Source organism: Nerophis lumbriciformis, linkage group LG13 (genome assembly GCF_033978685.3).
Source record: "Nerophis lumbriciformis linkage group LG13, RoL_Nlum_v2.1, whole genome shotgun sequence".
Classification (NCBI taxonomy): domain Eukaryota; kingdom Metazoa; phylum Chordata; class Actinopteri; order Syngnathiformes; family Syngnathidae; genus Nerophis; species Nerophis lumbriciformis.
This window is the reverse complement of record NC_084560.2, coordinates 5,640,364-5,666,179: the sequence shown is the minus strand read 5'-3', so window position 1 is coordinate 5,666,179 and position 25,816 is coordinate 5,640,364. Positions and strand designations below refer to the sequence as shown.

The window sequence follows — 25,816 nt, the reverse complement described above, 5'->3', positions numbered from 1 at the left end:
CATTACTGTAACATAAATGTAACATTACTGTGACGTTACTGCAACATTACTGTGGCATTACTATAACATTACTGTAACATAACTGTAATGTTACTGTGACATTACTGTAACGTTACTAAAACATAACTGTAACATAACTGTAACATAACTGCAACATTATTGTAACATTACTGTAACATAAATGTAAGATTACTGTGACGTTACTGTAACATAACTGCAACATTATTGCAACATTACTGTAACATAAATGTAACATTACTGTAAAATAAATGTAAAATTACTGTGACGTTACTGTAACATTACTGTAACGTTACTATGACATTACTGCAACATAACAGTAATGTTCCAGTAACATTACTGTGACGTTACTGTAACATAACTGCAACATTATTGTAACATTACTGTAACATAAATGTAACATTACTGTGACGTTACTGTAACATTACTGTGACGTTACTATGACATTACTGCAACATAACAATAATGTTCCAGTAACATTACTGTGATGTTACTGTAACATAACTGCAACATTATTGTAACATTACTGTGATGTTACTGTAACATTACTGTAATGCTACTGTAACATTACTGTAATATTACTGTGACATTACTATGACATTACTGCAACATAACAGTAATGTTCCAGTAACATGACTGTGACGTTACTGTAACATAACTGCAACATTATTGTAACATAAATGTAATATTACTGTGATGTTACTGTAACATTACTGTAATGCTACTGTAACATTACTGTAACATTACTGTGACGTTACTATGATATGACATTACTGCAACATAACAGTAATTTTCCAGTAACATTACTGTGACGTTACTGTAACATAACTGCAACATTATTGTAACATAAATGTAACATTACTGTGATGTTACTGTAACATTACTGTAATGCTACTGTAACATTACTGTAACATTACTGAAACATAACTTAAAAGTCGCAGTAACGTTACTGTAACATAACTGTGACAAAACTGGGAAGTCACAGTAATGTTACTGTAACATAACTGTACCGCTACTATGGCGTTACTGTAAAATAACTGTAACGTCACTGTAGCATTACTGTAATGTTTCTGTAACATTCCTGTAACATAACTGTACCGTTACTGTAATGTTACCGTAACATTAGTGTAACATAACTGTAATGTTACTGTGACATTGCTGTTACATTACAAATGTTACTCTAATGTTACTTTAACATTACTGTAATATTACTGTAACGCTACCGTTAAAGTAATGTGAAATGACTATAATGTTACTGTAACGTTAATGTAATGTTACTGGTACTGTAACATTACTGTAACGTTTCTGTGACATTACTGCAACGTTACTAAAACATAACCGTAACGTTACTGTAACATAACTAACATAAATGTAACATTACTGTAACATTACTGTGATGCTACTGTAACATTACTGTAATATTACTGAAACATAACTTAAAAGTCGCAGTAACGTTACTGTAACATAACTGTGACAAAACTGGGAAGTCACAGTAATGTTACTGTAACATAACTGTACCGCTACTATGGCGTTACTGTAAAATAACTGTAACGTCACTGTAGCATTACTGTAATGTTTCTGTAACATTCCTGTAACATAACTGTACCGTTACTGTAATGTTACCGTAACATTAGTGTAACATAACTGTAATGTTACTGTGACATTGCTGTTACATTACAAATGTTACTCTAATGTTACTTTAACATTACTGTAATATCACTGTAACGCTACCGTTAAAGTAATGTGAAATGACTATAATGTTACTGTAACGTTAATGTAATGTTACTGGTACTGTAACATTACTGTAACGTTTCTGTGACATTACTGCAACGTTACTAAAACATAACCGTAACGTTACTGTAACATAACTAACATAAATGTAACATTACTGTAACATTACTGTGATGTTACTGTAACATAACTGTAACATTACTATAACATACATGTTAACATTACTGTAACATTACTTTAACATTAATGCAACATAAAAGTAACGTTCCAGTAACATAACTGTAAAATGACTGTGATGTTACTGTAACATTACTGTAATGCTACTGTAACATTACTGTAGTATTACTGTAACATAACTTAAAAGTCGCAGTAACGTTACTGTAACATAACTGTGACATAACTGGGAAGTCACAGTAACGCTACTGTAACATAACTGTACCGCTACTATGGCGTTACTGTAAAATAGCTGTAACGTCACTGTAGCATTACTGTAACATTCCTGTAACATAACTGTACCGTTACTGTAATGTTACCGTAACATTAGTGTAACATAACTGTAATGTTACAATGACATTGCTGTAACATAACTGTGACATAACTGGGAAGTCACAGTAACGCTACTGTAACATAACTGTACCGCTACTATGGCGTTACTGTAAAATAACTGTAACGTCACTGTAGCATTACTGTAACATTCCTGTAACATAACTGTACCGTTACTGTAATGTTACCGTAACATTAGTGTAACATAACTGTAATGTTACAATGACATTGCTGTAACATAACAAATGTTACTCTAATGTTACTTTAACATTACTGTAACATTACTGTAACGCTACCATTATATTAATGTGAAATTACTGTACTGTTAATATAGTGTTACTGTAACATTACAGTAATGGTACTGTAACGTTACTCTCATGTTACTGTGGCATTACTGTAAAATAACTAACGTTACTGTAACATTACTGTAATGTTACTGTAATTGTCTCTCCTCAAATTGAGCCAAATGTAATTCTGTCTCTGTTTAATTCCTTGCTTCCTGTCTTGTTTAATAAATGTCATGAGTGTTTGAAGCTGACACGTAATGCATGGATAATGGACTGTACTGGAATGGTAGCTCCTGACTGGTCAGAGATTCCCACCTTGACTCTTATTTTGCCGACACAAGGGAAAGAAAGCGAGGCCCACCTGAAGTGCGGGGACACGTTGACGCGGTGCATGCCTTCGATGATCTGGATGTCGTCGCCCTTGCACACCAACTTGTTGCACTTCCTGCAGCTCAGCTGAACTTCTGACGGCTCCTCAAACTTCCTGCCTTTCTGCTTGGACTTTGTCTTCTTCAACGTATCTTCCAGGATGGCCTGCAGTTGGAACTCTTTGATCTGAGGAAAGGAAAGGCAGAAGGATCTAACTAAAGGAGGTAAGCCGCTTGGAGACACGTGGCTACCTTTTTGTTGTAGTCTTCTGGACTCAACTGTCGGATTCTGGCCGTGGCCTTAGTCATCAGGTCCTTGCGGTACTCGTTGACGTACTCCTTCTCAGTCACGCAGGAGCCTTTCACCTCGATCACGATGTAGACGCTGTCCTTGGCTCGAGCTCGGCCTCGGGCCTGCGACGCGGGACACCATTAGGACAAAACCATTTCATCAGATCTTCTCCAGGGTACACACAGTGATACCTCAACTTAGCCCACCTCGCCAGCCATTTCCAGCATTTCCCCCTTCTCAGTTGAAGTAACAAACAAAGAGATCGACACAATCCTGCCCTTGCTGTTTTTTTTATGAATTCTAAGTCGTAAAATATGGCAAGTCGGAGGTGGCTAACAATACAGTTCACTACTGCGCCCATAAAACCCTCTAAAACACATCCACAAAGCGCCAACAATACTCCATTTACATGTCGTGACCTGGATATTACAAGTAATAGCGATATTGTTACTATACGTGCTAACACAGAGGAACTACTTTTAGCTATGCTGCTATATTGACATATGGAGCTGCTGCATCGCCTCTGAGTTGGTGATAACGAGTATTACTCACTTGTATCATAACGAGTTTTACTCACCTGTATCATAACACGTTGATAACGAGTATTACTCACATGTATCATAATGAGTTTTACTCACCTGTATCATAACACGTTGATAACAAGTATTACTCACTTGTATCATAGCGAGTTTTACTCACCTGTATCATAACACGTTGATAACGAGTATTACTCTCTTGTATCATAACTAGTTTTACTCACCTGTATCATAACACGTTGATAACGAGTATTACTCACTTGTATCATAATGAGTATTACTCACCTGTATCATAACACGTTGATAACGAGTATTACTCACTTGTATCATAACGAGTTTTACTCACCTGTATCATAACACGTTGATAACGAGTATTACTCACTTGTATCATAACGAGTATTACTCACCTGTATCATAACACGTTGATAACGAGTATTACTCACTTGTATCATAATGAGTTTTACTCACCCGTATCATAACACGTTGATAACGAGTATTACTCACTTGTATCATAACGAGTATTACTCACCTGTATCATAACACGTTGATAACGAGTATTACTCACTTGTATCATAACGAGTTTTACTCACCTGTATCATAACACGTTGATAACGAGTATTACTCACTTGTATCTTAACGAGTTTTACTCACCTGTATCATAACACGTTGATAACGAGTATTGCTCACTTGTATCATAACGAGTATTACTCACCTGTATCATAACACGTTGATAACAAGTATTACCCACCTGGATCATAACGAGTATATACCATCTGTATCATAACGAATATTACTCACCTGTAACATAACACGTTGATAACGAGTATTGCTCACTTGTATCATAATAAGTATTACTCACCTGTATCATAACGAGTATTACTCAGCTGCATCATAATGTGACAGTAGTTAACGAGTATTACTCACTTGTATCATAACAAGTATTACTCACTTGTATCATAACGAGTAATACTCACCTGTATCATAACACGTTGATAACGAGTATTACTCACTTGTATCATAACGAGTAATACTCACTTGTATGATAACACGTTGATAACGAGTATCACTCACTTGTATCATAACGAGTATTACTCACTTGCATGATAACACGTTGATAACAAGTATTACTCACTTGTATCATAACAAGTATTACTCACTTGTATCATAACACGTTAATAACGAGTATTACTCACTTGTATCATAACGAGTATTACTCGTATCATAACGAGTATTACTCACTTGTATCATAACACGTTGATAACGAGTATTACTCACTTGTATCATAACAAGTATTACTCACTTGTATCATAACACGTTAATAACGAGTATTACTCACTTGTATCATAACGAGTATTACTCACTTGTATCATAACATGTTGATAACAAGTATTACTCACTTGTATCATAACAAGTATTACTCACCTATATCATAACGAGTATTACTCACCTGTGTCATAACGAATATTACTCACCTGTATCATACCACATTAATAACGAGTATTACTCACTTGTATCATAAAGAGTATTACTCACTTGTATCATAACACGTTGATAACAAGTATTACTCACTTGTATCAAAACGAGTATTACTCACTTGTACCATAAGGAGTATTACTCACCTGTATCATAGCATGTGACAGTAAATAATGAGTATTACTCACTTGTATCATAACACGTTGATAACGAGTATTACTCACTTGTATCATAACGAGTATTACTCACTTGTATCATAACAAGTATTACTCATGTTATTATGAATGTTACTAGATACTACATATATACTTACAGGATGATCAAAATATGTAAATATTACATGTTATTATGAATGTTACTAGATACTACATATATACTTACACCATGATCAAAATATGTAAATATGACATGTTATTGTAAATGTTACTAGATACTACATATACTGTATATACTTACAGCATGAAGAAAATATGTAAACATGACATGTTATTCTGAATGTTACTAGATACTACATATATACTTACACCATGATTAAAATATGCAAATATGACATGTTATTATGAATGTTACTAGATACTACATACATACTTACAGCATGATGAAAATATGTAAATATGACATGTTATTATGAATGTTACTAGATACTATACACGTTGATAACAAGTATTACTCACTTGTATCATAACGAGTATTACTCACTTGTATCACAACGAGTATTACTCACTTGTATCATAACAAGTATTACTCACCTGTGTCATAACGAGTATTACTCACCTGTATCATACCACATTAATAACGAGTATTACTCACTTGTATCAAAAGGAGTATTACTCACTTGTATCATAACACGTTGATAACAAGTATTACTCACTTGTATCATAACGAGTATTACTCAATTGTACCATAACGAGTATTACTCACCTGTATCATAGCATGTGACAGTAAATTATGAGTATTACTCACTTGTATCATAACACGTTGATAACGAGTATTACTCACTTGTATCATAGCGAGTATTACTCACTTGTATCATAACACGTTGATAACAAGTATTACTCATGTTGTTATGAATGTTACTAGATACTACATATACACTTACAGCATGATCAAAATATGTAAATATGACATGTTATTATAAATGTTACTAGATACTACATATATACTTACAGCATGATGAAAATATGCAAATATGACATGTTTTTATGAATGTTACTAAATACTACATATATACTTACAGCATGATGAAAACATGTAAATATGACATGTTATTATGAATGTTACTAGATACTACATATATACTTACAGCATGATCAAAATATGTAAATATGACATGTTATTATGAATGTTACTAGATACTACATATATATACTTACAGCATGATGAAAATATGTAAATATGACATGTTATTATGAATGTTACTAGATACTACATATATACTTACAGCATGATGAAAATATGTAAATAGGACATGTTATTATGAATGTTACTAGATACTACATATATACTTACAGCATGATCAAAATATGTAAATATGACATGTTATTATGAATGTTACTAGATACTACATATATATACTTACAGCATGATGGAAATATGTAAATATGTTATTATGAATGTTACTAGATACTACATATATACTTACAGCATGATGAAAAGATGTAAATATGACATGTTATTATGAATGTTACTAGATACTACATATATATACTTACAGCATGATGAAAATATGTAAATATGACATGTTATTATGAATGTTACTAGATACTACATATATACTTACAGCATGATGAAAATATGTAAATATGACATGTTATTATGAATGTTACTAGATACTACATATATACTTACAGCATGATGAAAATATGTAAATATGACATGTTATTATGAATGTTACTAGATACTACATATATATACTTACAGCATGATGGAAATATGTAAATATGATGTTATTATGAATGTTACTAGATACTACATATATACTTACAGCATGATGAAAAGATGTAAATATGACATGTTATTATGAATGTTACTAGATACTACATATGTACTTACAGCATGATGAAAATATGTAAATATGACATGTTATTATGAATGTTACTAGATACTACATATATATATATATATATACTTACAGCATGATGAAAATATGTAAATATGACATGTTATTATGAATGTTGCTAGATACTATACACGTTGATAACAAGTATTACTCACTTGTATCATATCGAGTATTACTCAGCTGCATGATAATGTGACAGTAGTTAAGGAGTATCACTCACCTGTATCATATGGAGTATTACTCAGCTGCATGATAATGTGACAGTAGTTAAGGAGTATCACTCACCTGTATCATAGAAATCTCATTGGTCACCAGGCCGTAGCAGATGACGAAGTTGCAAGCGGGAATGTCCAAGCCTTCTTCTGCCACGGAGGTGGCCACCAGCAGGTTGACCGCACCGCCGTGGAACTTAGTCAGCACGTCCTTCTGCTCCGCCTACAGGTGAAAGGTTGATGGCGGAGGTGTGGCGGCAGAGGACACCTGGCGTACTCACGGCGGTCATGGGTTTGACGGCACTCTGGTCCCCTCCTCCGATGAGGTAGGAGGAGGTCACGCCCACGTCCGAGAACTTCTTGTCCTCCTGGATCCAGTGATTGAGAGCCATGGCGCTGCGGCGGGTTTTGGTGAAAATGATCCCTCTGGCCTCCTTCTCTCCGGCGGTGAACAGTCGCAGAATGTTGTCTCGCAGTTTGGACAGGCTGTCGTTTTCATTGCTCTGCTGGGTAGAAAGTTCCTGAAGCCTTTCCTTGTTGTCTGGACGAAACAAGAGTGTGGGGACGTTTCACACATCATAACACGTTGATGACGACATTTACTCACTTGTATCATAACACGTTGATAACGACTTTTACTCACTTGTATCATAACGAGTATTACTCACTTGTGTCATAACGAGTATTACTCACTTGTGTCATAACGAATATTACTCACTTGTATCATAACGAGTATTACTCACTTGTGTCATAACGAGCATTACTCACTTGTATCATAACACGATAACGAGTATTACTCACTTGTATCATAACAAGTATTACTCACTTGTATCATAACACGTTGATAACGAGTATTACTCACTTGTATCATAACAAGTATTACTCACTTGTGTCATAACGAGTATTACTCACTTGTATCATAACACGTTGATAACGACTTTTACTCACTTGTATCATAACGAGTATTACTCACTTGTGTCATAACGAGCATTACTCACTTGTATCATAACACGATAACGAGTATTACTCACTTGTATCATAACAAGTATTACTCACTTGTATCATAACACGTTGATAACGAGTATTACTCACTTGTATCATAACAAGTATTACTCACTTGTGTCATAACGAGTATTACTCACTTGTATCATAACACGTTGATAACGAGTATTACTCACTTGTGTCATAACGAGTATTACTCACTTGTATCATAACACGTTGATAACGAGTATTACTCACTTGTATCATAACAAGTATTACTCACTTGTGTCATAACGAGTATTACTCACTTGTATCATAACACGTTGATAACGAGTATTACTCACTTGTGTCATAACGAGTATTACTCACTTGTATCATAACACGTTGATAACGAGTGTTACTCACTTGTATCATAGCACGTTGATAACGAGTATTACTCACTTGTGTCACAACGAGTATTACTCACATGCATCATAACGAGTATCACTCACTTGTATCATAACGAGTATTACTCACCTGTATCATAACGAGTATTGCTCACTTGTGTCATAACGAGTATTACTCACTTGTATCATAACACGTTGATAACGAGTATTACTCACTTGTGTCATAACGAGTATTACTCACTTGTGTCATAACACGCTGATAACGAGTATTACTCACTTGTATCATAGCACGTTGATAACGAGTATTACTCACTTGTGTCACAACGAGTATTACTCACATGCATCATAACGAGTATTACTAACTTGCATCATAACGAGTATTACTCACTTGTATCATAACGAGTATTACTCACTTGCGTCATAACGAGTATTACTCACTTGTATCATAGCACGTTGATAACGAGTATTACTCACTTGTATCATAACGAGTATTACTCACTTGTGTCACAACGAGTATTACTCACATGCACCATAACGAGTATTACTCACTTGTATCATATCGAGTATTACTCACTTGTATCATAACGAGTATTGCTCACTTGTGTCATAACGAGTATTACTCACTTGTATCATAACGAGTATTACTCACTTGTGTCATAACGAGTATTACTCACTTGTATCATATTGAATATTACTCACTTGTACCATAACGAGTATTACTCACTTGTGTCATAACGAGTATTACTCACTTGTGTCATAACGAGTATTACTCACTTGTATCATATTGAATATTACTCACTTGTACCATAACGAGTATTACTCACTTGTGTCATAACGAGTATTACTCACTTGTGTCATAACGAGTATTACTCACCTGTGTCATAACACGTTGATAACGAGTATTACTCACTTGTATCATAGCACGTTGATAACGAGTATTACTCACTTGTGTCACAACGAGTATTACTCACATGCATCATAACGAGTATTACTAACTTGCATCATAACGAGTATTACTCACTTGCATCATAACGAGTATTACTCACTTGCGTCATAACGAGTATTACTCACTTGTATCATAACACACTGATAATGAGTATTACTCACTTGTATCATAGCACGTTGATAACGAGTATTACTCACTTGTGTCACAACGAGTATTACTCACATGCATCATAACGAGTATTACTCACTTGTATCATAACGGGTATTACTCGCTTGTATCATAACGAGTATTGCTCACTTGTGTCATAACGAGTATTACTCACTTGTATCATAACGAGTATTACTCACTTGTGTCATAACGAGTATTACTCACTTGTATCATATTGAATATTACTCACTTGTATCATAACGAGTATTACTCACTTGTGTCATAACGAGTATTACTCACTTGTATCATATTGAATATTACTCACTTGTACAATAACGAGTATTACTCACTTGTGTCATAACGAGTATTACTCACTTGTGTCATAACGAGTATTACTCACCTGTGTCATAACACGTTGATAACGAGTATTACTCACTTGTATCATAGCACGTTGATAACGAGTATTACTCACTTGTGTCACAACGAGTATTACTCACATGCATCATAACGAGTATCACTCACTTGTATCATAACGAGTATTACTCACCTGTATCATAACGAGTATTGCTCACTTGTGTCATAACGAGTATTACTCACTTGTATCATAACACACTGATAACGAGTATTACTCACTTGTGTCACAACGAGTATTACTCACTTGTATCATAACGAGTACTACTCGCTTGTATCATAACACGTTGATAACGAGTATTACTCACTTGTGTCATAACGAGTATTACTCGCTTGTATCATAACACGTTGATAACGAGTATTACTCACTTGTGTCATAACGAGTATTACTCAGTTGTATCATAACGAGTATTACTCACTTGTATCATAACACGTTGATAACGAGTATTACTCACTTGTGTCATAGCGAGTATTACTCACTTGTATCATAACGAGTATTACTCGCTTGTATCATAACACGTTGATAACGAGTATTACTCACCTGTGTCATAACGAGTATTACTCACTTGTGTCATAACGAGTATTACTCACTTATCATAACGAGTGTTACTCACTTGTATCAAAACGAGTATTACTCACTTGTATCATAACACATTGATAACGAGTATTACTCACTTGTGTCACAACGAGTATTACTCACTTGTGTCATAACACGTTGATAACGAGTATTACTCACTTGTGTCACAACGAGTATTACTCACTTGTGTCATAACACGTTGATAACGAGTATTACTTACTTGTGTCATAACGAGTATTACTCAATTGTGTCATAACATGCTGATAACGAGTATTACTCACTTGTGTCATAACGAGTATTACTCACTTGTGTCACAACGAGTATTACTCACTTGTGTCATAACACGTTGATAACGAGTATTACTCACTTGTGTCACAACGAGTATTACTCACTTGTGTCATAACACGTTGATAACGAGTATTACTTACTTGTGTCATAACGAGTATTACTCAATTGTGTCATAACATGCTGATAACGAGTATTACTCACTTGTGTCATAACGATTATTACTCACTTGTATCATAACAAGTATTACTCACTTGTGTCACAACGAGTATTACTCACTTGTATCATAACGAGTATTACTCACTTGTGTCACAACGAGTATTACTCACTTGTGTCATAACACGCTGATAAAGAGTATTACTCACTTGTGTCATAACGAGTATTACTCACTTGTATCATAACACGTTGATAACGAGTATTACTCACTTGTGTCATAACACGTTGATAACGAGTATTACTCACTTGTGTCATAACGAGTATTACTCACTTGTATCATAACGAGTATTACTCACTTGTGTCATAGCGGGTATTACTCACTTGTATCATAACACGTTGATAACGAGTATTACTTACTTGTGTCATAACGAGTATTACTCACTTGTGTCATAACACGCTGATAACGAGTATTACTCACTTGTGTCATAACACGCTGATGAAGAGTATTACTCACTTGTGTCACAACGAGTATTACTCACTTGTGTCATAACGAGTATTACTCACTTGTGTCACAACGAGTATTACTCACTTGTGTCATAACACGCTGATAACGAGTATTACTCACTTGTGTCATAACGAGTATTACTCACTTGTATTATAACACGTTGATAACGAGTATTACTCACTTGTATCATAACACGTTGATAACGAGCATTACTCACTTGTGTCATAACGAGTATTACTCACTTATATCATGACGAGTATTACTCACTTGTATCATAACAAGTATTACTCACTTGTGTCATAACACGTTGACAACGAGTATTACTTACTTGTGTCATAACGAGTATTACTCACTTGTGTCATAACACGCTGATAACGAGTATTACTCACTTGTGTCATAACGATTATTACTCACTGGTATCATAACGAGTATTACTCACTTGTATCATAACGGGTATTACTCACTTGTGCCACAACGAGTATTACTCACTTGTATCATAACGAGTATTACTCACTTGTGTCACAACGAGTGTTACTCACTTGTGTCATAAAGAGTATTACTCACTTGTGTCACAACGAGTATTACTCACTTGTGTCATAACACGCTGATAAAGAGTATTACTCACTTGTGTCATAACGAGTATTACTCACTTGTATCATGACACGTTGATAACGAGTATTACTCACTTGTGTCACAACGAGTATTACTCACTTGTGCCATAACGAGTATTACTCACTTGTGTCACAACGAGTATTAATCACTTGTGTCATAACACGCTGATATTGAGTATTACTCACTTGTGTCATAACGAGTATTACTCACTTGTATCATAACGAGTATTACTCACTTGTGTCACAACGAGTGTTACTCACTTGTGTCATAAAGAGTATTACTCACTTGTGTCACAACGAGTATTACTCACTTGTGTCACAACGAGTATTACTCACTTGTGTCATAACACGCTGATAAAGAGTATTACTCACTTGTGTCATAACGAGTATTACTCACTTGTATCATGACACGTTGATAACGAGTATTACTCACTTGTGTCACAACGAGTATTACTCACTTGTGTCATAACGAGTATTACTCACTTGTGTCACAACGAGTATTAATCACTTGTGTCATAACACGCTGATATTGAGTATTACTCACTTGTGTCATAACGAGTATTACTCACTTGTATCATAACGAGTATTACTCACTTGTATCATAACACGTTGATAACGAGTATTACTCACTTGTGTCATAACACATTGATAAAGAGTATTACTCACTTGTGTCATAACGAGTATTACTCACTTGTATCATAACAAATATTACTCACTTGTATCATAACACGTTGATAACGAGTATTACTCACTTGTGTCATAACACGTTGATAAAGAGTATTACTCACTTGTGTCATAACGAGTATTACTCACTTGTATCATAACGAATATTACTCACTTGTATCATAACACGTTGATAACGAGTATTACTCACTTGTGTCATAACGAATATTACTCACTTGTGTCATAACACGCTGATGACGAGTATTACTCACTTGTGTCATAACGGGTATTACTCACTTGTATCGTAACGAGTATTACTCACTTGTATCATAACACATTTATAACGAGTACTACTCACTCACTTGTATCATAACACGTTGAAAACGAGTATTACTCACTTGTATCATAACACATTTATAACGAGTACTACTCACTCACTTGTATCATAACACGTTGATAACGAGTATTACTCACTTGTGTCATAACGAATATTACTCACTTGTATCATAACGAGTATTACTCACTTGTGTCATAACACGTTGATAACGAGTATTACTCACTTGTATCATAACGAGTATTACTCACTTGTATCATAACACGTTGAAAACGAGTATTACTCACTTGTATCATAACACATTTATAACGAGTACTACTCACTCACTTGTATCATAACACGTTGAAAACGAGTATTACTCACTTGTATCATAACACATTTATAACGAGTACTACTCACTCACTTGTATCATAACACGTTGATAACGAGTATTACTCACTTGTGTCATAACGAATATTACTCACCTGTATCATAACACGTTGAAAACCAGTATTACTCACTTGTATCATAACACATTTATAACGAGTACTACTCACTCACTTGTATCATAACACGTTGATAACGAGTATTACTCACTTGTATCATAACACGTTGATAACGAGTATTACTCACTTGTGTCATAATGAATATTACTCACTTGTGTCATAACACGCTGATGACGAGTATTACTCACTTGTGTCATAACGATTATTACTCACTTGTATCATAACACATTTATAACGAGTACTACTCACTCACTTGTATCATAACATGTTGAAAACGAGTATTACTCACTTGTATCATAACACATTTATAACGAGTACTACTCACTCACTTGTATCATAACATGTTGAAAACGAGTATTACTCACTTGTATCATAACGAGTATTACTCACTTGTATCATAACACGTTGATAACGAGTATTTCTCACTTGCATCATAACAAGTATTACTCACTTGTATCATAGCATGTTATTGTTGATAACGAGTCTTACTCACCTGTATCATAACACATTGATCATGAGTATTACTCGCTTGTATCATAACGAGTAATACTCACTTGTATCATAACGAGTATTACTCACTTGTATCACAACGAGTATTACTCACTTGTATCATAGCATGTTATTGTTGATATCGAGTATTACTCACCTGTATCATAGCATGTGATTGTTGATAACGAGTGTTACTCACTTGTATCATAGCATGCTATTGTTGATAACGAGTATTACTCACTTGTATCATAACAAGTATTACTCACCTGTATCATGACATTGTGATAACGAGTATTACTCACTTGTATCATAAAGAGTATTACTCACCTGCATCATTACGCATTGATAACGAGTATTACTTACTTGTATCATAACGAGTATTACTCACCTGCATCATAGCATGTGATTGTTGATAACGAGTATTACTTACTTGTATCATAACGAGTATTACTCACTTGCATCATAGCATGTTATTGTTGATATCGTGTATTACTCACCTGCATCATAGCATGTGATTGTTGATAACGAGTATTACTCACTTGTATCATAACAAGTATTACTCACTTGTATCATAACATGTTGATAACGAGTATTACTCACTTGTATCATAACGAGTATTACTCCCCTGTATCATAACAAGTATTACTCACTTGTATCGTAACATGTTGATAACGAGTATTACTCACTTGTATCATAGCATGTTATTGTTGATATCGAGTATTACTCACCTGTATCATAGCATGTGATTGTTGATAATGAGTATTACTCACTTGTATCATAGCATGTTGACAACGAGTATTACTCACTTGTATCATAACATGTTGATAACGAGTATTACTCACTTGTATCATAACGAGTATTACTCACTTGTATCATAACAAGTATTACTCACTTGTATCGTAACGAGTATTACTCACTTGTATCATAACACGTTGATGACGAGTATTACTCACTTGTATCATAATACGTTGATAACAAGTATTGTGTACTTGTATCATAACGAGTATTACTCACTTGTATCACGAGTATTACTCACTTGCATCACAACATAATATTGTTGATATCGAGTATTACTCACCTGTATCATAGCATGTGATTGTTGATAACGAGTGTTACTCACTTGTATCATACCATGTTATTGTTGATAACGAGTATTACTCACTTGTATCATAACAAGTATTACTCACCTGTATCATAACATTGTGATAACGAGTATTACTCACTTGTATCATAAAGAGTATTACTCACCTGTATCATTACGCATTGATAACGAGTATTACTTACTTGTATCATAACGAGTATTACTCACTTGCATCATATCATGTTATTGTTGATATCGAGTATTACTCACCTGCATCATAGCATGTGATTGTTGATAATGAGTATTACTCACTTGTATCATAGCATGTTGATAACGAGTATTACTCACTTGTATCATAACATGTTGATAACGAGTATTACTCACTTGTATCATAACGAGTATTACTCACCTGTATCATAACAAGTATTACTCACTTGTATCATAACGAGTATTACTCACTTGTATCATAACACGTTGATAACGAGTATTACTCACTTGTATCATAATACGTTGATAACAAGTATTGTGTACTTGTATCATAACGAGTATTACTCACTTGCATCATAACATAATATTGTTGATATCGAGTATTACTCACCTGTATCATAGCATGTTATTGTTGATATCGAGTATTACTCACCTGTATCATAACATGTGATTGTTGATAATGAGTATTACTCACTTGTATCATAGCATGTTGATAACGAGTATTACTCACTTGTATCATAACGAGTATCACTCACCTGTGTCATACCATGTGACTGTTGATAACGAGTCTTACTCACTTGCATCATAACGAGTCTTACTCACCTGTATCATAACACATTGATAACGAGTATTACTCACTTGTATCATAACAATATTACTCACTCACAGCTAATGCTAGAACACTATTGCACCCATAAAGTACTCTACAAAAGTGGTACCCAACCACCGGCGGTCCGTGGCCCAGAACTGGTCCATGGATCAATTGGTACCGGGCCGCACAAGAAATAAAAAAATAATAAAAAATAAATATATATATATATATATATATATATATATATATATATATATATATATATATATATATATATATATATATATATATATATATATATATTTATTTTTTTTTTTAAATTAAATCAACATATTTAGGGATTTCACCATCTACGGTCCGTAATATCATCAAAGGGTTCAGAGAATCTGGAGAAATCACTGCACGTAAGCAGCTAAGCCCGTGACCTTCCATCCCTCAGGCTGTACTGCATCAACAAGCGACACCAGTGTGTAAAGGATATCACCACATGGGCTCAGGAACACTTCAGAAACCCACTGTCAGTAACTACAGTTGGTCGCTACATCTGTAAGTGCAAGTTAAAACTATCCTATGCAAGGCGAAAACCGTTTATCAACAACACCCAGAAACGCCGTCGGCTTCGCTGGGCCTGAGCTCATCTAAGATGGACTGATACAAAGTGGAAAAGTGTTCTGTGGTCTGACGAGTCCACATTGCAAATAGTTTTTGGAAACTGTGGACGTGGAGTCCTCCGGACCAAAGAGGAAAAGAACCATCTGGATTGTTCTAGGCGCAAAGTGTAAAAGGCAGCATGTGTGATGGTATGGGGGTGTATTAGTGGCCAAGACATGGGTAACTTACACATCTGTGAAGGCGCCATTAATGCTGAAAGGTACATACAGCTTTTGGAGCAACATATGTTGCCATCCAAGCAATGTTATCATGGACGCCCCTGCTTATTTCAGCAAGACAATGCCAAACCATGTGTTACAACAGCGTCGCTTTGTAGTAAAAGAGTGCGGGTACTAGACTGGCCTGCCTGTAGTCCAGATTGAAAATGTGTGGCGCATTATGAAGCCTAAAATAGCACAACGGAGACCCCCGGACTGTTGAACAACTTAAGCTGTACATCAAGCAAGAATGGGAAAGAATTCCACCTGAGAAGCTTCAAAAATGTGTCTCCTCAGTTCCCAAACCTTTACCGAGTGTTGTTAAAAGGAAAGGCCATGTAACACAGTGGTGAACATGCCATTCCCCAACTACTTTGGCACGTGTTGCAGCCATGAAATTCTAAGTTAATTATTATTTGCAAAAAAAAAAAAGGTTTATGAGTTTGAACATCAAATATGTTGTCTTTGTAGCATATTCAACTGAATATGGCTTGAAAAGGATTTGCAAATCATTGTATTCCGTTTATATTTACATCTAACACAATTTCCCAACTCATATGGAAACGGGGTTTGTACTTGTTTAATGACAATAAAGACCTATCTGATCTGATGTGTTTGTATAAAACCTTGATGGAGGTTTTCTAGAGCACTTTATAGGCAGCACAGAGCGATTGGTTCCATTGTTAGCTGACTTTTGCCAACATTTATTTACGATTGAGAATGCATTAAAAATAAAATCATATGCGTTCTTGTCTTGCATGAGGATTGTGAACCATAGACAAAATACAACAGGATCTATGGAGTACTTTTCCTGCCATCGAGGGTGGAAATGTTGTTGCCATGTACCAAAACCAACCTATCAAGATTTTTGCAAGCATGACTTGGTAGCTAGGGTAGCTTGGTGATTTTATTTTGCTGCAAGCTGGAACAACTTTCATGTCATAGCCTGAAGCTGGTGGCTCCCTGAATGAAAGGACCTGCACATCCCGTCCGACTGCCCAGGTGACTGAGGCTCATTTGCATGACAAGACCACACGCCAAAACCGGCTGCTCTGAACAGGGCAGTTTAGAGGGTTTTAGGTGTGTTGGGATTCTTGATCCTTGAAGTATTTACACCCAAACTTGGTTAGGATTAGTTTCAGACCTTTATTACCAAACATGTTATCAGAGCCACGTCAAACTGTATGCATACATGTAGAGTATTTTGACAAGAAAGTAGGCAAATGTTGTCTTCAGGTTTGCATTCTAGCCTCTCATGGCTCACTATTAGGCAAAGAATTGTCTTCAGGTTTGCATTCTAGCCTCTCATGGCTCACTATTAGGCAACGGATGTCTTCAGGTTTGCATTCTAGCCTCTCATGGCTCACTATTAGGCAAATGTTTTCAGGTTTGCATTCTAGCCTCCCAAAGATCACTATTAGGCAAAGGATGTCTTAAGGTTTGCATTCTAGCCCCCCAAGGATCACTATTAGGCAAAGGTTGTCTTCAGGTTTGCATTCTAGCCTCTCATGGCTCACTATTAGGCAAATGTTGTTTTCAGGTTTGCATTCTAGCCTCCCAAAGATCACTATTAGGCAAAGGATGTCTTAAGGTTTGCATTCTAGCCCCCCAAGGATCACTATTAGGCAAAGGTTGTCTTCAGGTTTGCATTCTAGCCTCCCAAGGATCACTATTAGGCAAAAGTTGTCTTCAGGTTTGCATTCTAGCCTCTCATGGCTCACTATTAGGCAAAGGTTGTCTTCAAGTTTGCATTCTAGCCTCTCATGGCTCACTATTAGGCAAAGGTTGTATTCAGGTTTGCATTCTAGCCTCTCATGGCTCACTATTAGGCAAAGGTTGTCTTCAGGTTTGCATTCTAGCCTCCCTTGGCTCACTATTAGGCAAAGGTTGTCTTCAAGTTTGCATTCTAGCCTCTCATGGCTCACTATTAGGCAAAGGTTGTCTTCAGGTTTGCATTCTAGCCTCTCATGGCTCACTATTAGGCAAAGGTTGTCTTCAAGTTTGCATTCTAGCCTCTCATGGCTCACTATTAGGCAAAGGTTGTCTTCAGGTTTGCATTCTAGCCTCTCATGGCTCACTATTAGGCAAAGGTTGTCTTCAAGTTTGCATTCTAGCCTCTCATGGCTCACTATTAGGCAAAGGTTGTCTTCAGGTTTGCATTCTAGCCTCTCATGGCTCACTATTAGGCAAAGGTTGTCTTCAAGTTTGCATTCTAGCCTCTCATGGCTCACTATTAGGCAAAGGTTGTCTTCAGGTTTGCATTCTAGCCTCTCATGGCTCACTATTAGGCAACGGTTGTCTTCAGCTTTGCATTGTAGCCCCCCAAGGATCACTATTAGGCAAAGGTTGTCTTCAGGTTTGCATTCTAGCTTCTCATAGCTCACTATTAGGCAAAGGTTGTCTTCAGGTTTGCATTCTTGCCTCTCATGGCTCACTATTAGGCAAAGGTTGTCTTCAGGTTTGCATTCTAGCCTCTCATGGCTCACTATTAGGCAAAGGTTGTCTTCAAGTTTGTATTCTAGCCTCTCATGGCTCACTATTAGGCAAAGGATGTCTTCAGGTTTGCATTCTAGCCTCTCATGGCTCACTATTAGGCAAAGGTTGTCTTCAGGTTTGCGTTCTAGCCTCTCATGGCTCACTATTAGGCAAAGGTTGTATTCAGGTTTGCATTCTAGCCTCTCATGGCTCACTATTAGGCAAAGGTTGTCTTCAGGTTTGCATTCTAGCCTCTCATGGCTCACTATTAGGCAAAGGTTGTCTTCAGGTTTGCATTCTTGCCTATCATGGCTCACTATTAGGCAAAGGTTGTCTTCAAGTTTGCGTTCTAGCAACTCATGGCTCACTATTAGGCAAAGGTTGTCTTCAAGTTTGCATTCTAGCCTCTCGTGGCTCACTATTAGGCAACGGATGTCTTCAGGTTTGCATTCTAGCCTCCCTTGGCTCACTATTAGGCAAATGTTGTCTTCAGGTTTGCATTCTAGCCTCCCAAGGATCACTATTAGGCAAAGGATGTCTTCAGGTTTGCATTCTAGCCTCTCATGGCTCACTATTAGGCAAAGGTTGTCTTCAGGTTTGCATTGTAGCCTCTCACGGCTCACTATTAGGCAAAGGTTGTCTTCAGGTTTGCATTCTCGCCTCTCATGGCTCACTATTAGGCAACGGATGTCTTCAGGTTTGCATTCTAGCCTCTCATGGCTCACTATTAGGCAAAGAATTGTCTTCAGGTTTGCATTCTAGCCTCTCATGGCTCACTATTAGGCAAAGGTTGTCTTCAGGTTTGCATTGTAGCCTCTCATGGCTCACTATTAGGCAAAGGTTGTCTTCAGGTTTGCTTTCTAGCCTCTCATGGATCACTATTAGGCAAAGAATTGTCTTCAGGTTTGCATTCTAGCCTCTCATGGATCACTATTAGGCAACGGATGTCTTCAGGTTTGCATTCTAGCCTCTCATGGCTCACTATTAGGCAAAGGTTGTCTTCAGGTTTGCATTCTAGCCTCTCATGGATCACTATTAGGCAACGGATGTTTTCAGGTTTGCATTCTAGCCTCTCATGGCTCACTATTAGGCAAAGGTTGTCTTCAGGTTTGCATTCTAGCCTCTCATGGCTCACTATTAGGCAAAGGCTGTCTTCAAGTTTGCATTCTAGCCTCTCATGGATCACTATTAGGCAAAGGTTGTCTTCAGGTTTGCATTCTAGCCTCCCTTGGCTCACTATTAGGCAAAATATGTCTTAAGGTTTGCATTCTAGCCTCTCATGGCTCACTATTAGGCAAAGGTTGTCTTCAGGTTTGCATTCTAGCCTCTCATGGCTCACTATTAGGCAAATGTAATATTCAGGTTTGCATTCTAGCTTCTCGTGGCTCAGTATTAGGCAACGGATGTCTTCAGGTTTGCATTCTAGCCTCTCATGGCTCACTATTAGGCAAAGGTTGTCTTCAGGTTTGCATTCTAGCCTCTCATGGCTCACTATTAGGCAAAGGTTGTCTTCAAGTTTGCATTCTAGCCTCTCATGGCTCACTATTAGGCAAAGGTTGTCTTCAGGTTTGCATTCTAGCCTCTCATGGCTCACTATTAGGCAAAGGTTGTCTTCAGGTTTGCATTCTAACCTCTCATGGCTCACTATTAGGCAAAGGTTGTCTTCAGGTTTGCATTCTAGCCTCTCATGGATCACTATTAGGCAACGGATGTCTTCAGGTTTGCATTCTAGCCTCCCTTGGCTCACTATTAGGCAAAGGTTGTCTTCAGGTTTGCATTCTAGCCTCTCATGGCTCACTATTAGGCAAAGGTTGTCTTCAGGTTTGCATTCTAGCCTCTCATGGCTCACTATTAGGCAAAGGTTGTATTCAGGTTTGCATTCTAGCCTCTCATGGCTCACTATTAGGCAAAGGTTGTCTTCAGGTTTGCATTCTAGCCTCTCATGGCTCACTATTAGGCAAAGGTTGTCTTCAGGTTTGCATTCTTGCCTATCATGGCTCACTATTAGGCAAAGGTTGTCTTCAAGTTTGCGTTCTAGCAACTCATGGCTCACTATTAGGCAAAGGTTGTCTTCAAGTTTACATTCTAGCAACTCATGGATCACTATTAGGCAAAGGTTGTCTTCAAGTTTGCATTCTAGCCTCTCGTGGCTCACTATTAGGCAAAGGTTGTCTTCAGGTTTGCATTCTAGCCTCTCATGGCTCACTATTAGGCAAAGGTTGTCTTCAGGTTTGCATTCTAGCCTCTCATGGCTCACTATTAGGCAACGGATGTCTTCAGGTTTGCATTCTAGCCTCCCTTGGCTCACTATTAGGCAAATGTCTTCAGGTTTGCATTCTAGCCTCCCAAGGATCACTATTAGGCAAAGGATGTCTTCAGGTTTGCATTCTAGCCTCTCATGGCTCACTATTAGGCAAAGGTTGTCTTCAGGTTTGCATTCTAGCCTCTCATGGCTCACTATTAGGCAAAGGTTGTCTTCAGGTTTGCATTCTAGCCTCTCATGGCTCACTATTAGGCAAAGGTTGTCTTCAGGTTTGCATTCTAGCCTCTCATGGCTCACTATTAGGCAAAGGTTGTCTTCAAGTTTGCATTCTAGCCTCTCATGGATCACTATTAGGCAAAGGTTGTCTTCAGGTTTGCATTCTAGCCTCTCATGGCTCACTATTAGGCAAAGGTTGTCTTCAGGTTTGCATTCTAGCCTCTCATGGCTCACTATTAGGCAAAGGTTGTATTCAGGTTTGCATTCTAGCCTCTCATGGCTCACTATTAGGCAAAGATGGTCTTCAGGTTTGCATTCTAGCCTCTCATGGCTCACTATTAGGCAAAGGTTGTCTTCAGGTTTGCATTCTAGCCTCCCTTGGCTCACTATTAGGCAAAGGTTGTCTTCAGGTTTGCATTCTAGCCTCTCATGGCTCACTATTAGGCAAAGGTTGTCTTCAAGTTTGCATTCTAGCCTCTCATGGCTCACTATTAGGCAAAGGTTGTCTTCAGGTTTGCATTCTAGCCTCTCATGGCTCACTATTAGGCAAAGGTTGTCTTCAAGTTTGCATTCTAGCCTCTCATGGCTCACTATTAGGCAAAGGTTGTCTTCAGGTTTGCATTCTAGCCTCTCATGGCTCACTATTAGGCAAAGGTTGTCTTCAGGCTTTGAGGTGCTAACTATGAGGTTTGTCACACCACTACCTCTTTATCTGGCTGTTATCTATCGCCCGCCTGGGCCGTATTCGGACTTTATCAGTGATTTTTCAGAGTTCTTCGCTGATCTAGTGACACACACAGTTAATATAATTATAATGGGGGATTTTAATATCCATGTGTCAGACCCTCTGTGCGTGGTGCTCATGACTATAAGTATCTTGTCTTTGCAGCGTATTCATATGTTAAATAAGTTATATCCATATATTGTGCATCTAATTGTGGGCTTAATTCAACATCTTGATCACGGTGAGGAAGCTATAAAAGTGCATCACTTGATAGGATCTTTGTATATCTCCAAGTTTTGTTAAAGTGCTGCAATATTCTCGTTAAACTGAACGTATAACGTGTTCCCAATTAGCCTGTTCACCTGTGGGATGTTCCAAATAAGTGTTTGACGAGCATTCCTCAACTTTCTCAGTCTTTTTTGCCACTTGTGCCAGCTTTTTTGAAACATGTTGCAGGCATCAAATTCCAAACGAGCCAATATTTGCAAAAAATAACCATGTTTACCAGTTCCAACGTTGCGGATCTTGTCTTTGCAGTCCATTCGATGGAATATAAGTAGAAAAGGATTAGCAAATCCTTGCATTCTGTTTTTATTTACCATTTACACAACGTGCTAAAACTTCACTGGTTTTGGGTTTTGTAAATAATCAATACAAATCCTTTGAGGTGCTAACTATGAGGTTTGTCACACCGCTACCACTTTATCTGGCTGTTATCTATCGCGCCCCTGGGCCCTATTCAAGCTTTATCAGTGATTTTTCAGAGTTTGTCGCTGATCTAGTGACGCACGCAGTTAATATAATTATAATGGGGGATTTTAATATCCATGTGTCAGACCCTCTGTGCGTGGTGCTCATGACTATAAGTATCTTGTCTTTGCAGCGTATTCATATGTTAAATACGTTGTATCTATATATTGTGCATCTAATTGTGGGCTTAATTCAACATCTTGATCACGGTGAGGAAGCTTTAAAAGTGCATCACTTGATAGGATCTTTGTATATCTCCAAGTTTTGTTAAAGTGCTGCAACATTCTCGTTAAACTGAACGTATAACGTGTTCCCAATTAGCCTGTTCACCTGTGGGATGTTCCAAATAAGTCTTTGATGAGCATTCCTCAACTTTCTCAGTCTTTTTTGCCACTTGTGCCAGCTTTTTTGAAACATGTTGCAGGCATCAAATTCCAAACGAGCTAATATTTGCAAAAAATAACCATGTTTACCAGTTCCAACGTTGCGTATCTTGTCTTTGCACTCCATTCGATGGAATATAAGTAGAAAAGGATTAGCAAATCCTTGCATTCTGTTTTTATTTACCATTTACACAACGTGCTAAAACTTAACTGGTTTTGGGTTTTGTAAGTAATCAATACAAATCCTTTGAGGTGCTAACTATGAGGTTTGTCACACCGCTACCTCTTTATCTGGCTGTTATCTATCGCCCCTCTGGGCCCTATTCAGGCCTTATCAGTGATTTTTCAGAGTTTGTCGCTGATCTAGTGACGCACGCAGTTAATATAATTATAATGGGGGATTTTAATATCCATGTGTCAGACCCTCTGTGCGTGGTGCTCATGACTATAAGTATCTTGTCTTTGCAGCGTATTCATATGTTAAATACGTTATATCTATATATTGTGCATCTAATTGTGGGCTTAATTCAACATCTTGATCACGGTGAGGAAGCTATAAAAGTGCATCACTTGATAGGATCTTTGTATATCTCCAAGTTTTGTTAAAGTGCTGCAACATTCTCGTTAAACTGAACGTATAACGTGTTCCCAATTAGCCTGTTCACCTGTGGGATGTTCCAAATAAGTCTTTGATGAGCATTCCTCAACTTTCTCAGTCTTTTTTGCCACTTGTGCCAGCTTTTTTGAAACATGTTGCAGGCCTCCAATTCCAAACGAGCTAATATTTGCAAAAAATAACCATGTTTACCAGTGTGAACGTTGCGTATCTTGTCTTTGCAGTCCATTCGATGGAATATAAGTAGAAAAGGATTAGCAAATCATTGCATTCTGTTTTTATTTACCATTTACACAACGTGCTAAAACTTCACTGGTTTTGGGTTTTGTAAGTAATCAATACAAATCCTTTGAGGTGCTAACTATGAGGTTTGTCACACCGCTACCTCTTTATCTGGCTGTTATCTATCGCGCCCCTGGGCCCTATTCAGGCTTTATCAGTGATTTTTCAGAGTTCGTCGCTGATCTAGTGACGCACGCAGTTAATATAATTATAATGGGGGATTTTAATATCCATGTGTCAGACCCTCTGTGCGTGGTGCTCATGACTATAAGTATCTTGTCTTTGCAGTGTATTCATATGTTAAATACGTTATATCTATATATTGTGCATCTAATTGTGGGCTTAAATCAACATCTTGATCACGGTGAGGAAGCTATAAAAGTGCATCACTTGATAGGATCTTAGTATATCTCCAACTTTTGTTAAGTGCTGCAACATTCTCGTTAAACTGAACGTATAACGTGTTCCCAATTAGCCTGTTCACCTGTGGGATGTTCCAAATAAGTGTTTGATGAGCATTCCTCAACTTTCTCACTCTTTTTTGCCACTTGTGCCAGCTTTTTTGAAACATGTTGCAGGCATCAAATTCCAAATATTTGCAAAAAATAACCATGTTTATCAGTTCGAAGGTTGCGTATCTTGTCTTTGCAGTCCATTCGATGGAATATAAGTAGAAAAGGATTAGCAAATCCTTGCATTCTGTTTTTATTTACCATTTACACAACGTGCTAAAACTTAACTGGTTTTGGGTTGTGTAAGTAATCAATACAAATCCTTTGAGGTGCTAACTATGAGGTTTGTCACACCGCTACCTGTTTATCTGGCTGTTATCTATCGCCCCCACCTGGGCCCTATTCAGGCTT

The 25,816-nt window shown here is 37.0% G+C and overlaps 1 protein-coding gene across 3 annotated transcripts in view; it reads right to left on the bottom strand.

Annotated features, from left to right (window-relative positions):
* The window catches only part of ifih1 (interferon induced with helicase C domain 1), a 107,713-nt gene that overhangs the window by 8,351 nt on the left and 73,546 nt on the right, over positions 1-25,816 (bottom strand). For all 3 annotated transcript variants that reach the window (XM_061971764.2, XM_061971766.2, XM_061971765.2), the window contains 4 exons: positions 7,801-8,060; positions 7,593-7,742; positions 3,200-3,361; positions 2,941-3,134 (listed from right to left, as the gene is read on the bottom strand). In XM_061971764.2, coding sequence (XP_061827748.1) covers positions 2,941-3,134; positions 3,200-3,361; positions 7,593-7,742; positions 7,801-8,060 — 766 coding nt within the window. The remainder of the gene's footprint in view (positions 1-2,940; positions 3,135-3,199; positions 3,362-7,592; positions 7,743-7,800; positions 8,061-25,816) is intronic.